This window comes from Vanellus vanellus (genome assembly GCF_965231255.1).
Source record: "Vanellus vanellus genome assembly, chromosome: 18".
Lineage (NCBI taxonomy): Eukaryota > Metazoa > Chordata > Aves > Charadriiformes > Charadriidae > Vanellus > Vanellus vanellus.
This window is the reverse complement of record NC_138923.1, coordinates 6,765,943-6,781,452: the sequence shown is the minus strand read 5'-3', so window position 1 is coordinate 6,781,452 and position 15,510 is coordinate 6,765,943. Positions and strand designations below refer to the sequence as shown.

The 15,510-nt window shown below is 44.3% G+C and overlaps 1 protein-coding gene across 1 annotated transcript; it reads right to left on the bottom strand.

Moving 5' to 3' along the window:
- Positions 1-363: 363 nt before the first annotated feature.
- DOLPP1 (dolichyldiphosphatase 1) lies at positions 364-15,029 on the bottom strand (the record flags this gene model as incomplete). Its single annotated transcript, XM_082492468.1, has 8 exons — positions 364-1,239; positions 1,723-1,812; positions 2,584-2,712; positions 4,055-4,153; positions 5,005-5,104; positions 5,373-5,457; positions 7,148-7,248; positions 14,954-15,029. 8 exons carry the CDS (start codon positions 15,027-15,029, stop codon positions 1,203-1,205), a joined length of 717 nt encoding a protein of 238 aa, XP_082348594.1. The 3' UTR covers positions 364-1,202.
- Between the last annotated feature and the right edge of the window lie 481 nt (positions 15,030-15,510).

Genomic DNA, 15,510 nt, shown 5'->3' with positions numbered 1-15,510 from the left:
TTGAGTTCACAGTTGGATTCTAACAGAATTCTTTGAGAAATAATTCAGACAGCAGCTGAGCTAGTTATTAGTTATTTGCCTTGTTACTCATTTATGGTTGTCACTTTTTTCATTCTTAAAAATCCCTCCCTTAAGCTTTAACAGAAAAAAAAAAAATCCAGTGCTTAAGACAGAGACTAGCAACTGAATTTTGTAAGGCTTTGGGCCGACTCTTACTGGAGCACAGCACTGCTTCTAACCCATAGGCTTTCTAGTGCCATCAGTAGCACACTCAGTACAACAGAAGCTGTACAGATCACAGCAACCCTGAGGTAATAAAAGTATAAAGGAAGAGATGGAATAAACATAAGATACGTATGATAATCTTGCCACTTAGAAGAGATTCTGAGAAAGACACTCTTGCTAATTACACAACAGGAGCAGCAGTGGAAAAAAAAATAGTCAGTATATTTCAGTTTTTCCTTTGATTTACACACACACTCCCCTTAATGGTATCCATGCAGGCTTCCCTGCAGAACCATCACTAGTGTTAAAAATCAGATCTTTAGTCTTTCTTTCCATCTGTACAAAGTGCAGTTGGAATGGATTTTGATCTCCCCAAACTGATTGCAGAAAGGAAAGGAAGCCTTCCTCTCCCTTTCTGCCTAGGTCACCCCATCCTAGTTCCCCTCCCTCCTAAGAAGTTTTTAGAAATTAAAAGCCCTAAGTGAGCATGATCAACTTGAGATTAGTTTTGTCATCTTCTTCCAAAGAGAAAAACCCAAACAAAAAGCAAAAACAATACAAACAATCAATGCCTCACCCACCCCAAAAACAATAGTTCCATTTAAAAAAATAAATAAATAGTGTGTATATTTCATGCTGAAAAAAAAGAAAAGTCACAGAAAGGATTTGTTTTTGGTTTTCCCTCCCCCGAACATGACACCAGGCATTTTCTCCCCCCTCCCCTGACGTAGACATGATGGTACATTCCAACCGGCAGTGTGCATCTGTGTTGAAAATGAGTTTGTACTCCTGCACGGTCCCACATGCATCAGGGAGCATCCAGCTAGCTGCTAAAGCAGAGCAAAGGCTTTCAGGTTTTGGGTATGGTCCCTGCCTGTTCCTTTGGTCCGTCTGTTAAAAGGCTCCTTGCTGCTCCCAGGTCTCTGCTCTTGTCTGTCTCCATTAAAACGTGCACTCTGGTCCCCACACTTCCCAAGTCACTGGAGCTTCGTACCCAGCTTGCGCTGTCTGTTTCTGCAATGGCAACACAGAGGGTAGGGTGAGAGAGGGGGCCCCAGCCCCATTGCAGGGTATTGCGGCAAACCAGGGGGCAAAAGCTAGGAGGATTAAAGCAAAGATCTGCTTAGCTCCACACAACAATAAAGCTGCCCCCACCATACTCTACAGGGAGATCAGTCCGTCCTACTTTTTACAGTCCCAGAACATCCACCACGTCTTAAGTGTGCACAAGCTCACATGTGGATGCAAGATTATAAACAATTGCTTGCAAAGAGCACGGGCTAGGGAGCTGAAATACTGACTATTTAAATGAAACAGTCTTTAATCCCAAACACTCCCCAACAGACTCACCTTCCAGACGCAGTAGTTAACCCACAACTAGGTATTTCTTTAGTCTGCACTATTTTACCCACAGCAGCTATCTACACACTAGAAAATAATAACTACATCTGATAAGTAAAACCAGCTACAGCTCCTCCACCCCCCAAGATCACTTACCTTGCCTCTGCTCTCGTGACTGTGTATTCAAACCACAGGATGTTAGGAATGAGGCTGGTATCCCGGATTAAAAAGAACTCTGAAATTGGCCTGGAAATGGACAAGGTGGTGGAAAAGAGGAAATAATTAGACTTTTTCTCCATCAAAATTTTGATCAAAATAAAATAGCACAAAAACTGCTCCAGATTTAACATTATTATTCTATTACCCTTCAGTCTGGGAAAGAAGCTCCTTAAATTTAATAAAAAAAAAAAAACAACAACCTCTTGTTTTTTTCTTTCCTTATAAATGTTTCCAGACTATATTACATTTAAATGCCTTTGCAATTTCACTAGGTCATCAGATGTTCATTATAAAGGTCTGTTCTGCTTGAAAAGCTTCTCCAGCATTCTCCCACACCTCACAACTTTACTAGGGCTTTACAAACATAACAGTTGCTTAAAAATCCTCTCTCCCCAACCCATATCAGGCAAGAATATATAGTCCTTTGTACGTGCATGCACAAGAAAACACAGAGGAACAAGTAGGTTACACAAGAGTCATTATGCAAAACTGGAACAGAACCCAGGAATTCTCATTTCTGACACCTGTAACTTAGATGGTTCACAGAAGTTTGAGCAGCCCATTTACAGTCAGGGCTTGCACAGCCACAACTAAAATTTTGGAGACTGAAGTATTTTTATATTTGTTTTGCTTCAGATGCATGGTACAATTTTTACACTGGTTGATTAGGAAAATTTTCTTTTGCCAGGCAATTCTACTACACCAGCTCATTGCAAGGGACTCAGTTAATGAGCAAAATAGCAACCCACAGAATGCAGACTTGCAGAAATAAAACCTCCATAGACTAAAAGGACTTACCATGCAGCTATCCTTGGAAAGAGAGGAGTTAATATCTCTTGTGTGAAGGCAAACCAGGCTATGGCCATAATGCTTCCTGCCACACCTCCATATAAGACTTGGCTCCAGGTGTGGTAAAGCAAATAAACCCTGCAGTGGAAGAGAAGAGTCACCAGACAGGCTTTGAAACAAGAGGATGCATGACTCAAGGGCAGATGTTTCACTGGACCCTCAAATATTCTGAGCAAATTATCCTCCAGATGTTAAATGTAGATATCTTACTTTTTTCATTAAAAGCTGGCAAAAAAAAAAAGTATGGAAAAACCTTGGGAAAACTGTCTTCCTTGCTACAGCAGTTTCGGCTCAGAGTGCTTCTAGTTTGGTCTTAACTCAATTACCCTCCACATTCTTCTTCATAGGTCTTTGGATTAGCTGAGGAACTATTACTGTTGGCTCCCACAAGAGACTTTTCCAAAGCCAGGAATAGGACAACTGCCCTCCAAGCCACCAAAGTTGGGGCTTAAAGGCTTTTAAGAACATAGACAGCATTTTTGTTATGATTTTGCTGCTCTGAAATGTGACAGCACGAAGGCTGCACTACCAGTGTGCTTATGGTGATTGCAGCCATTCAGAAAGCTGTATTAATGGCCTGTTAAGTTATCCATGCACACAAGCTACATGAGTCACATTCAAAATTCTTTTCACCCATATATCATAAAGCCATTAAGATCATCTTATCTGACCCTCTGCCTAGCACAGGCCACTGGATTTCCTCAAATTAATTTTTATTTGAATTAGACCATATATCTCTTATGAAATTGTCCTGTCAGAATTTTAAAAATAACCAGGAATAAGGAATCAGCTCTAGTGCACAGTCAACTGTGTCAACAAGTAATTACTTTCCTGTGGAAAACATGGCCTTATTTCTACCCTGAATTTGTCTGGTTTCCAGTCACTGGAGCTCATTTTATATGCGTGTATATATAGGCTTTTTTTAGATCTAATAAAGAGAAAAAAATCATTATCAAAGTTTTGTTTTCTTTATTCATCTTAATACAACTAACTCTTGCGAGTCAAAGAGCTATAAATGTGCTTATTGACTAATGTACAAGCAAAACAATCAGATTGATCAACTGTAGCAATCCACATGCTGCAGATGCTGGTGTGCCAAGGCATGGTGCAACGCTTTCATGGTTAGTGCTGGAAGAGGGTGCGGCAGTGAGGCTAGAGCATGGTGATGGAGCCCGTGGGGAACTGGTACAAGCTCAGCTGATACTGGGTTTTATAAGTGCTTCTGTGAAGCACCACACATGTAGCACCTTTGCTTATTTGAAGGGTCTCATGACAACACAGCAACTTCTGCAAAGCTCCAACTTGTACAATGCAGTCGTCGAGAATTAGATCAGAAATGCAGGATAACGAATGACAGGTCTGCTGGCTGTTAAAGGCCACAGGACTGTATGAGAGCATAAGACAAACAATTGCTCCATACCTACTATATGAGACTAGCAAAGCCACTGTGACGAGGCAGATGGACAGCACATGTCGCCATAGTAAATCCAGAAACCTCGCATTGTTTGTTTGGTGCATTCTGAAAGAGATGGAGAGCCATTAGCACAGTGGCAGGGAGCTGGGCAGTCCTTATCTCTGTTCTCACTATCTCTGAAACCCTAGGAAAGCTCTACTCCAGTGGGGTCATGGGCAGCTCGATACCATCCCAGCAGCAATCTGTCCCACTGGCAGCAGTTAAAGAGAAGCCAGAAAGCCACACTTCTCTCTCTCCAACTGTTAACAGGGATTGCTGTGATGGAAAGCAGAACGCTCACAATTGCTGCAACTGATGTGAAAGGCACATGCTGAGCATATGCAACAGGGAGCCAAGACACCAGAGTCCCTCCACTGTCCAAAAAAGCTAGGAGGAACTGTGAGTTTTGTCTTCCTCCGCATGTGGAGCCACAAGACAGAGCCATGCCCCAGCAAGAACTTCAGAAAAGCACAGCACAGCATGTAAAACCAGTACTTGGTAAGGGAGATGAACTAAAAGGTCATGCAAGTGGGCACCAGGTATTACCTAAAAGATTGCAGACAACCCCACTGACAAAACTGAGTAGACACATGAGAAAGCAGCTCTTCTTTCCTCATCCCTGTTCCCCCCCTCTTCCCTCACACTGGTGGATCATCACAGCTTAGAAAAAGCAAATGAGGAAACCTGTACCCAGACAGGCATAGGAGGCCCACCCATACCCTTCAGTTTTCAGCAATGGTAACTACAGTCCTACATTCAGATTGAGATAGACATGCTTCATCCACCCTAGCCACAGTAAATTGTGCAGTTCCTTAGATTTAATTCCATTATGCCACTGAAGTGGCATGCAGCAAGGGAGCCATCTATTTCAGGTGTTTCAACATATTAACAGCCAAAACCTGACATTGAATTTTTACCTTAAATAAAGGAACAGAAAGGAATAGACAGAGAAAAACCACATGAATTGGGAGTGGCTGGACGGCATCCCATATTTTGTGGTCACTGTTGAATGGGCTTCTGGGAAGAGAAGAAGAAAGAGTATGGTCAAGGTCTACTCTGTACATAGCAGCTGGAACGCTCCCGATGTTAAGCCAGACCACTCTGCTGGAGTATGTACACATGAGTTCACAGGACACGTCTCAGCTCAGATGGCTCTGCCAGACTTCTTAAGCCCAAACATCCAAAGCCAACATGAGGCAAAGGGGAAAATACCCTCGAACCCCCCACAGTTAGCATTCCACTCAAAACTCAACTGACACCATGACACCAATGGGCCATACCATACCTTCACAGGGCCGAGGCTCCCGGATTACATTTTTTATTAACCAGTTCACTCCCTCGTTGAATGCCAGCCCTCCCAAGAATGAGATCTGTGAAGGCAAGACAATTGTGTCATCCTATCTAAAAGATCCATCTACTTACCAGTCCCTCTCTGTTGACCAAACCCCAAACCATATTTTCTAGTTTTCTTTTTTGACTACTAGATTTAAAAACAATGGCTTCAAAATTATCTCGCTGAGGAAGAAAAGCATTTATTTTCCCGCCCACTTTGTGTATTTGGCAACACATTGTGTACATGCATCTTTTCAACAGATGATATACAGAAAGAGACAAAAAATGACACTGTATAGCAGTTCTGTTAGCATACTTCCACCAGCAAGTGTAAAAAGTGACATTTTTTAAACAGGGCAGGTTTTAAGGGATTGTCTTTCCCCAACGACCAACAGGGGGAGTGCACACACTGTTATTTGGGTAAATAGCTTTAATAAGGTGACTTTTTAGGCTTTCTGGCTTTTCTGTCTATGAATATTTTCATCTTGAAGTCACTGTCTTCGGTCTAAAATGAAGTCACATTCTGAACTGGTAGCATTTATTTTTACTCTTTAATTCCATAGTCCATACACCTACCCTAAATTAGCCCTGCCGCTCTGATTGAATTCCCAGCTGGTGACGATACTCTGCCTCCTTAACACTCAGTCCCATTCCAGATGATGAAGCAATTTTTCACTCTCTGTCCCGAGCTACAGGTCAGGCTACTGCAAGTCAGCCAGAGTCTCTCTCCAGCTCAATGGTGACTTCCCACATAAAAAACTGGGAATCAACATCAACACTTGTCTCTCATTACCAACACCTAACAAGCCCCTGTATTCAAAAACCTATGAAATTGTGCAGCAGCACATTCTCTAGCTTATTCTCTCTTTTGGGTCAACAAGAAGCCTTTGGGTTGCCAAAACTTAACAGATGCCTCTCCTAGCTAGCATCAGCTTAATAACCGAGAACTCTCATTCCCAGGTACCTTGAGCCACTGGTTCCCATGATACCATGGCCCTATATTAGAAATCTGCTGCCAAAATTGTTTCACTGTCCCTTATTTTAGCTGTTTACTGAGGGCAAATGTTACGAGAGGTTTATACCTCCAAAAGGGAATTTATCCATGACACTGATTCCCAACTACCTGTCAGAGCAGACAGAAAGCATTATGTATTACAAAAAAATCCTTGCTGGTTATTTGGACAGAACTCCAAATAACAGAAGGATACAACAGAACAGAAGTCTCTTCTGTCCCTGGTATTCAATTCACAACTGGGAAGTAACCCTTCCAAACAGAAACACTCCCTTGAGAATCTGTAGGTTTTATTTTGTATCCCCTTTGTCTGCCTCAGTAGTTCAAAGGAAGCACACTCTACTGAGTTACAGACACCATCTCCTGCATACGCTGCCTATCTTGCAGGAATCTACTAGTGCTATGATCCTACTGGATATTGGGAGTGTCCCCACTCTGCAACACCACTCTTTAGTTCCTCAGGCACTTCCCTCGATGGTTTTGGACAGGTAATTCAAAAAAGGAAGCACAGAGTGACAGAAAAGTCAGCAAAGGCTAAGCAGTCTTTTAACCTGGTACAGGTGATAAGTGTCTCCTGCTGTTCTTTGACAGGAGGATCACCTTACCCAAGCTTGCTCTTTAAAGAGAGAAAAAGAAGTGTGAATACAGGAGCATCAGGCGACAAAGGAAAATACTTTGGTCATACGGAGAAGCTGGGAAGGGAGAGAAGGACTCACCGTGTGAAGCTCTCTCTTGAATATGATGAGTGTTACAAAGCCAACAATAATGAATATTGGACCAAGACTCAAATAAGCTAAAAGCTGACCAGAGAAATCACCTAGGGAGACAAACAAGAGAAATAAATCAGTTTGAACTTCACAGGTACTTGTCTGCCACCAGAGCATGGGTCAGTTGGTGCCCTGAATCACTGAGAGCAGAGGGGCAAACTCAGTACTGCAGCAAGCCTCCATTATGCAGACTGACTACTGCTACTGCTGGCTCCAAGAGGAGCCGAGGCAAGGAAGACAGCAGTGCTTACATGCAGGTTCAAGAGCAGGGATGAGAGGATCTTGGCATCGTTCAGCAGAGATTACTGCCAGCCAATTTACAACAATGACCATGGGTGTGGGCCCAGAGTCACTTTAATCCAACATAAGCACAGGCTGCTGCAAAAGAGGCAGTGTCTTTCCCTCCTCCTCATTCATATTGCCTCCCTGTGCCAGCAATTACCAGCAAACACTCTCCAAACAAATCCTTTCCCACTCCCTTACTAAAATGGGTTAGTTTTCAGCTGGATCAACTCCTTAATCTGTCTCACCATGTGTCTGCACGAACACTAGCATTAGCAAAATGGGGAGGAAATAAATAGCTAGACATAGCGGGAGATAAAGGGAAAAAACTCTGCTTTTTAACCAGTAGCCCACTTGTATCACACAGAAGTGACTTTGGGCCTCCATCCCAAATAGCTAGCAGTCTAGTTATCCCCCAGGGAGAACTGGGGAGCCGCAATGGGACCTCTCATGAGGTCCCGAGGTACCTCAAAACCTTTACCCTGAGCTATCACAGACACAGAAGGAAGCAAACAACAGTAAAGAGTAGCTACGTATTTTGATCTAAGTTTCTCTTGCTTTTGTTCCCTGAAAAAAGGACACATAGAGAAGTATTTGGAGAGAAGATGTAGGCATAAATTCTGAGGAAACAAAGAATTTTCAGAGTAATTTTGCTCCAAGATTAGCAATTCACAACAGGAGAGCAAGAACTATTTACCAGACAATCTTTAAAGACAGTAGTCACTATAAAAATGTGGCATGAACCCAGTGAGCAACTTTAGAGACGGGGTACTTTCTACATTGCTTCTCAGAGACTAGATCTCCATCCCATCACTGAACACAAAAGGATCAGCCCCCACATAAATTTATCCTTCCTCCCTCCTCTCAAAAGGAAACAGGATGCCTCTGCAAGGCTGAACATTGGACTCATTCCTAGATCAATTCCACTGCAAGATACTGACTCTCCCCAGCCCACGCACCCACATTTTAAAACAGCATTTGGCAAAATGGACTTTAACCTCAGCCTCTGAATACTGGAACTGATAAAAAAAAAAAAAAAAGTTATTGCACTGCTACAGAGTTCATGCTGCTAATGTTATTGCCTCATAGTTGTGGTTACATCAGGTACAGTGCACAGATCCCTCTTGAATTCCAGATGCTGGGTTAGATTTGGGCACCAGCAACATCACCAGCAAGGATTACTTGCAGGACTTTTAGTTTGCAACATCAGTGAAATTAGGAAGAGTTGGAAGACAAAACCCCCAAGAATACAGGGTTTTTACTGACGTGAGGTTCTATTTTTTTTAACTTTAAAAGTGTTAGAAGATGGAATTTGAAACTTTCCTTGCACCACGTGGCAGGTTAGCCTTGCATCAGGTGGGTTCCAAATGCTCACAAAGCAGAACAGCAATGTGTTATGGTAATGCAAAGTGGGTGTAAGAGACAGTATCAGTTACTTGGGAATAGAGAGTCAAGCCCCTTACTGTTTTTACATAATTCACAAACTGTCAACAAAATGAATCCTGTCTTAAACGATGAGGGAATTCATGAGACAAGCCACCAGATAATAAAAACTACACTGAAAGCCTTCAGAATACTTTCCGAGTGTCTCAATTCCAGTGTTACCAGCTGAAGATAGCTCATAATTGAGGAATCACCATGTTTCAGATCATTTACTTCATTAATCCATGGTACATAAAGGCTCAGCACTTCAAGACTAAAAGCCATAATTTTGTCAAATAGAAACCAAACCAGATTATTTACCTTCTCAGGAGCGTTCTATTTCTTGTGCAGATGGTGGAAGAATACTTAAGGAAGTAGTCTTCTAATTTAAATAGCATCAGCAGTACCAAACTCAAGATCCTCTATTATGTTATATGATAACATACCAAATAAATCAAGCCATCCAGACTTCACAAGCACACAACCTGCACTTGAACCTGAGGTGGAGAATCAGAAATCATCACTCCCAGATGCTGCCTGCAGGCAGAGTACCAAGTCCTCTACTCAGACAATCTTAACACAATAGCTCCCCAAACATTTCAACTGTCCATTTAACATAGAACAGAGATAGCATTAATAATATTTCATATTACTGTGGCTAACAGCAATCAAACAGAATCACATTCCGAGGCCACTTTTTCTAGGGAAGGAGGCAAATAAATAGCTGTGTACTGACTGAAGGCAGCACTTTGGCTATGCCCTGGGAGCTACACCAGGAACTCACTAATGCCATCATACACCGCTAATCTAGCGAGTACATTTAAGGCAGAGCTGCACTAACCACACCTGCTCCAAAATGACTGGAAATCCCCAGTGAAGAAGGCAAAGTGAGCTCTGAGAAAAGCCAGCGCTGATCACTGCACAGCGCTCCCGGGGCCTCAGAGCGTGATTACTTGTGTCACTCCTATCTATGCTCACGCTCCAGTGCACTCAGAGACTTATTCCCAGGAAAGGGGACTTGCAGGAGAGCCGATGGTTTGAAGCGCAGTCAGATCTAGCAAGCAGGTCCCTCCCCCTGCCTTTTTATAAAAACTGATTTTTCTTCATTTTACTAAGCTTGTGAATTTTAAAGCAATTACTCCAACCAGTAAGAACAGAGACAAAACCTCTGGAAAAATGCAAAAGGAAAATCTATTTAATAGATAGCTTGAATTTTGTTTTGTTTTAAATTCTACTTTTTTTCAAGTCCAGCCTTCCCTGGACATCATTTGGGGCTCATTATGCAAAAATAAAGAACCCAACTACCTCATTTTTAGGCACCCAAGAGATAAATAGGTGAAACACTATATATAGCTCAAAAGCACGCTTTTTTTTTTCAGCCTTCATTCAGCATCTACTTCTGCTCCAATTCCACATTTTACCCAGCATTCTTTCAGTGGAAACATCCAAGCTTTATCACATTAGCTTAATCTGTATATAACGTAAAAAAGTGAATCAACAGCACTCTAACCACATCCTACCGCAAGATCTAGCTTTACCACCACCACCACTGCTTCCTATTGAAGCATCTATTTGTGGCACTGCTGCTGGTCGCATGTTCTCAACTAGACTCATGTGTGCAAGTTTCACAGACAACATGCAGTGTATTCATGTCACATGCATTTACTGGTGTAAATATCCATGATGGATCATCAATTCCTCTACTTGCACATATCCCGATATCACAAGCTGTGGGACAGTAAAAATATCTTCAGGAGGCTTTAAATTACAGCATAAAAGGTACACATCAGGCATGAAACTTCTGCAGGAAGATTAAACATAAAACCCCGCATTAAAGAAGCCAAACAACTGAGTAGTATCAGCTTGTTTCAACAGATATTATTTAGCTACAAAATGAGCCCTGACTGGTGAGCTACCACCCTAAGCAGAAATCACAGCAAGGGTTATTAGAACAAACATTCCTATAGGAGCAACACATGCTGATTCTGAATAGCAACGAGAACTGCTGAAGCCAAAGCACATCCACAACACCAGCACCTTTGCTCCAACGCGCCTTTTCACCAATGGGTTGATTCTGCTGCACGTTTGCCTCTCCAACTATGACTGACTATAGTAAACACCCATCACAACTGAGAAAACAGGAAGATTGTGTGTCATTCTGCAGAGAAAGGGTTTGGCACGCCAGGTTTCTCTCCTTCAAGAATTTGTCCAGCGTGAGAAGAGAAGGTCCAGAAAGTCCCAGAGTTTTAAGAATCCCAGCTGCACTGAAGAGAGGAAGTTTTTTTTCTTTTCTCCAAATAATAATAAAAAAACCAAACAAACCAGGAACTCAATGTTTCTCCAGTGAAACTCACCCTACAGACAGGAAGTCCCTGAAGATGAGTTTTAAGTCTGCAACAAAGTCATCCCATGCAAAGCAATGCATACGGGAAAAAACAACCCTAATTATACACACAACATGACAGGATTTAGTTTAGTTCTTATCAAAGAAACCCTCAGGCTTAGTGTGAGCCAATACCTTCAGTGTAGTACCCAATGCTCTGCAGCAGGCAAAAAGGCAAGAATATGTAAGAGCAAAACAAGTTACCGTTACAGCACTACGAAAATGTATTATGTGATTCTGGTGTCACCATCTAAAAAGGGTTAGTAAACAGAAAAGGCAAATAGAAAGGGGACAAATATAACAAGAATGAAATAGTATCCACTCAGAAAATATCAAATAACACAAGATTTTCAGCTGAAAAAGGAAAACAGAGGATACAACAGTTCCATAAAGTCATGAATGATATGGAGAAATGGACAGCAAACATTTGCCACCTCTTACTACAAATGAGATACAGAGTGTTGGATGAAATTACTGAGCAGTGGACTTAAAAGCAGAAAAGAAACAACAATCACATTACATTACAGACCTTTGTGCCAAAGACACTGTGAGATCCAAAGCGGAAATGCGTTCAAAGAGTGATTAGACATATTCAGAGTATAGCTTTTATATACCCATCAAAGGACTTAACAATCTTGATGCAATCACCAACTGATTACTGGAAAGACATACAGAAGAATTATTCCTGCCTACCTGCCAGCAACTTGACACTATGCCAAATCACTCCTTGGTCTCACCAAAGTACAGTTGCTGATATGAAAAGCTCCAGGACCAAACATTTCTGAAAGCAGTATCAGGACAATCCTTTTAAAGACTGTGCTCTTCAGCAGCATACTTCAACACACTGTCAAGTAACACTGCTTTTGTTAGTTTCTTTTCCCTATGTTTGATCCAGATATTCACTATGGGTAATATTTCAGTTAGGTCTCCAAGATCCCATTACTCACCCCAGTTTGCAGTTGACTACCACAGTGTTCATCCGCTGTTTCTCATTTGATCTTGCTCAAAGTTGACATGGCAGAAAGCCCTGGAGAACTGAGCACCCCCACAAGCAGTAAGGATGGATGTTTGGCATTTTACACTATATCGCTATTGATAAGGAAATATTAGATAAAGACAGGGAGGATGACCACCCTTCTAGAGATACCTCTCCCCTTCACAATTACAAGCAGAAGCCCAATAACGGGCTTCATCTGCCAGATAGAAATCAGCAGTGACTGCTTTTCACCTGGTCACAGCAAGGGGGACCATCACGCTTGGCAGATGAAAGCTGGGATGACAGCAGTTCTGCACTGGAAGTCTTTAAAGACATGAGATTTTAAGACTTAAATCTGTTGCCACAGTGGCTCAGCAGGCTGCACTCCAGGCCAGCAGTCTCTGGGATCAGCCAAGAGCAAAAGATGTTTGCCACACAGCACTGTATGACATGCCAAGACAGCTTAATAATTTATGTTGGTAAAAGCAGGATCTATTTCTCATTCTGACCCCTCTTTATCAGCACAAGACTACATTAACTCCATTGTGCTGAGCATATTGTCAACATCACTATTTTATAAATATACATTATCTAGCAGCTTTATGGACCTGGACTTAAGCTGTACACAGACAGAACACAAGCAGCTCTCTAAATAAAGTTAGAGCACTTTCCCCAAACCCAAGTAAAAGTATGAGACCTACCATCTTACTGCAACTTATTTTTTCAGACCAAAATAAATTAATAAGCTTTTGTACCTCCAGCTGTTTTAATGTTTTAGTCCTTTGTCTCCACGTGATAGGCTTCCATAATCACACGTTTTACCCAAGACAAACACACTGTTCATCCTCTCAATACATAAGTCTAATCTCAGTGGTGATTTACCCCTCCACACAATCATCTTCTCCATTTGCCTGTATAAAAGCACTCAATGCAGAGAGAAAATAATCATATTATGTCACAGTCTTTAAGATCTGACAGATAACCCTTGTGCAGCAATTTTAATGACTTCCATTTCCCAAACCAATCCAACAAATAGTGCACAGGACTCTCTGTGTACACTGCCAGGTTCAGATAAGGAGATAAGATACAAAGATGAATAGATCAGTACTACTAGAAAGATTATTCCCCTGTCTCCCCCAAACTGTCACATTAATATATTTGAGAATGGGGATGGCAGAAGAATGTACTAGGTGATGGAAAATGCAAGACAGAAAAGGAAATGCCAATCTTTGATATAAAGTATCACAGAAAACCACAAACAGCCATACTGGGGAGGGTGGGGGTAACAAGAAGTAATGTATTTCCAGCACCAGATCTTTTCAGTGTTGTCACATTTCAAGTCTCCTGGCTAAATGGGTCCTTTCAACCCAGAAGATCCCTAAGCACTTTAGAAACTTTAGGTATTGCACTACTGAGAGAAGCTTTCATTAGGAATCAAAATCTAGCTACTGAAACGGGACATACAGCAACACTTTATAGCAAGTTAGGGACTTGCTAGAACTAGCAATATTGAGAACAGCGTTAACTTAGATTTTGACCAGATTGTCAATACTAACACTCTGACACTTCACACCCTGCTTTTCTATTATCTTTAATTACAACAAGCATCTAAAAAAAAAAAAAAATATTTTTTTCTATCTGACCCAAAACCAGCACAGTGCAAAGCACCTGAAGAGGAGCTCCTAAAGACCATAATAACTAATGAAACACCGCTTAGACAGACACTATCTGAACACAGAACCATCTGCTCTTGCGCACTGGTAGATCAAGGATTCATCCGCAACGTGGACCAGGCTGCTGGCACGCAGCGCCGCAGGGACACGACACAGGACCTTCGTGGATCATACCACTGCCACAGCTGTAACAGCCCATCCTGCAGGCGGGCACCCATCGCTTCTCACCACAAAGCGTACCCAAACCCACCTTGCCAAGGGCTGCCCTGCAGGAAGCCCTGTCGCTGTCACCCTCCAGGCATTTCCTACAGCTCCGCCCGATCAAAGCACGATGCCGGTGCCCGCTCCCAGCACAGCCACAGAAGCTGCCTGGCAGCCAAGCCCACCTCAGGGACAGGGGCCGCCCTGCCACAGCACGGCTCCCTGGGACACCAGGAGGGCACATCAGGGCGAGCTGGCCCTCTGACACAGCAAGCCAGACCTCCAGCATCACCCCAGACACCCAACAGCAGAGCAGGGAGGGGACACCCGGACCGCACCGGGGCTGTGGGGAGGAGGGCACGCCGTGGGTGGGGCCCGCACCTCGAGGCCCAGGGGCAGCCACACATGGCCAGGCATGCCTGGGGGCTGCGGAGAGCGGCGAGGGGAGGGTGACAAGGGGAGGGAGGGTAACAAGAGAGGACAGGCCCGGTCCCAGGTGGTGGGTCAGGGCCGTGCCCCGGCGCCCCCCTCCCGGCCTCTTCCCCGCCTGGGGCTCAGCAGCCCCTGAGGCACGGCGCCTCGCCAGGGGCGCATGCGCAGCGCCGAGTCCCCCCTGTAGCTCACTATCCGGCAGCGAGTCCCACCGCCCCCAGCGCGCACGCGCGGCTCGCCGCCTCAGGGCGGCCGCTCAATGGCTCACTATTTCGCAGCTGCCAGCCCGGCCCTCGGGGGTGCCGTGGAGCGGCGGGAGGGGCCCGCCGCGGGGAGCGGCGCGGCGGCCAGTGGGGAGGCTGGGCGGCGGCGAAGCGGAGCTTTACCTGCGGGATACTCGACGTGAGTGAGGGAGACCGGCCGCCACGGAGCGGGGAGCGAGCACTCTCCGACTGCGGCCATCTTACCCGGATACCGGGCCGGGCCACCACGGCCAATCGGAGCGCGCTTAAGGGGCGGTGCGACCAAAGGGCGGGGGCGCGGAGAGCGGCGGCCCAATGACGCTGCGTGGCAGGTGAGGCGCCGGCCAACCCACAGCCACCCAATTAAAAATCCAACCCGGGGAGCGGCAGAGCCAATAGCCTACTAGCGCCGACGCCCAATAGGAGGAGGACGCAGGTAGCGGAAAAGCCAATGGAAAGAAAGGCGGGCGCCATTGCCCTTCCTCATTGGCGAAAGGAGCGATGCAGATTAGCCAATCACAGGCTTTCATTGAGCCAGCGCTTGGCCAATCAGGTGCGGCGCTGGGATGGCTGGTACGGGGGGCTGAGGAAGGGGCTTGGCGGGGACTTGGCGGTTAAAATGGCCTCTGCTGCCGCTGCCCGGCCGGGACAGCCCCCAGGTGTTCCGCTTTGGAGCCGGGCCGAGCTGAGGGGGGAGCAGT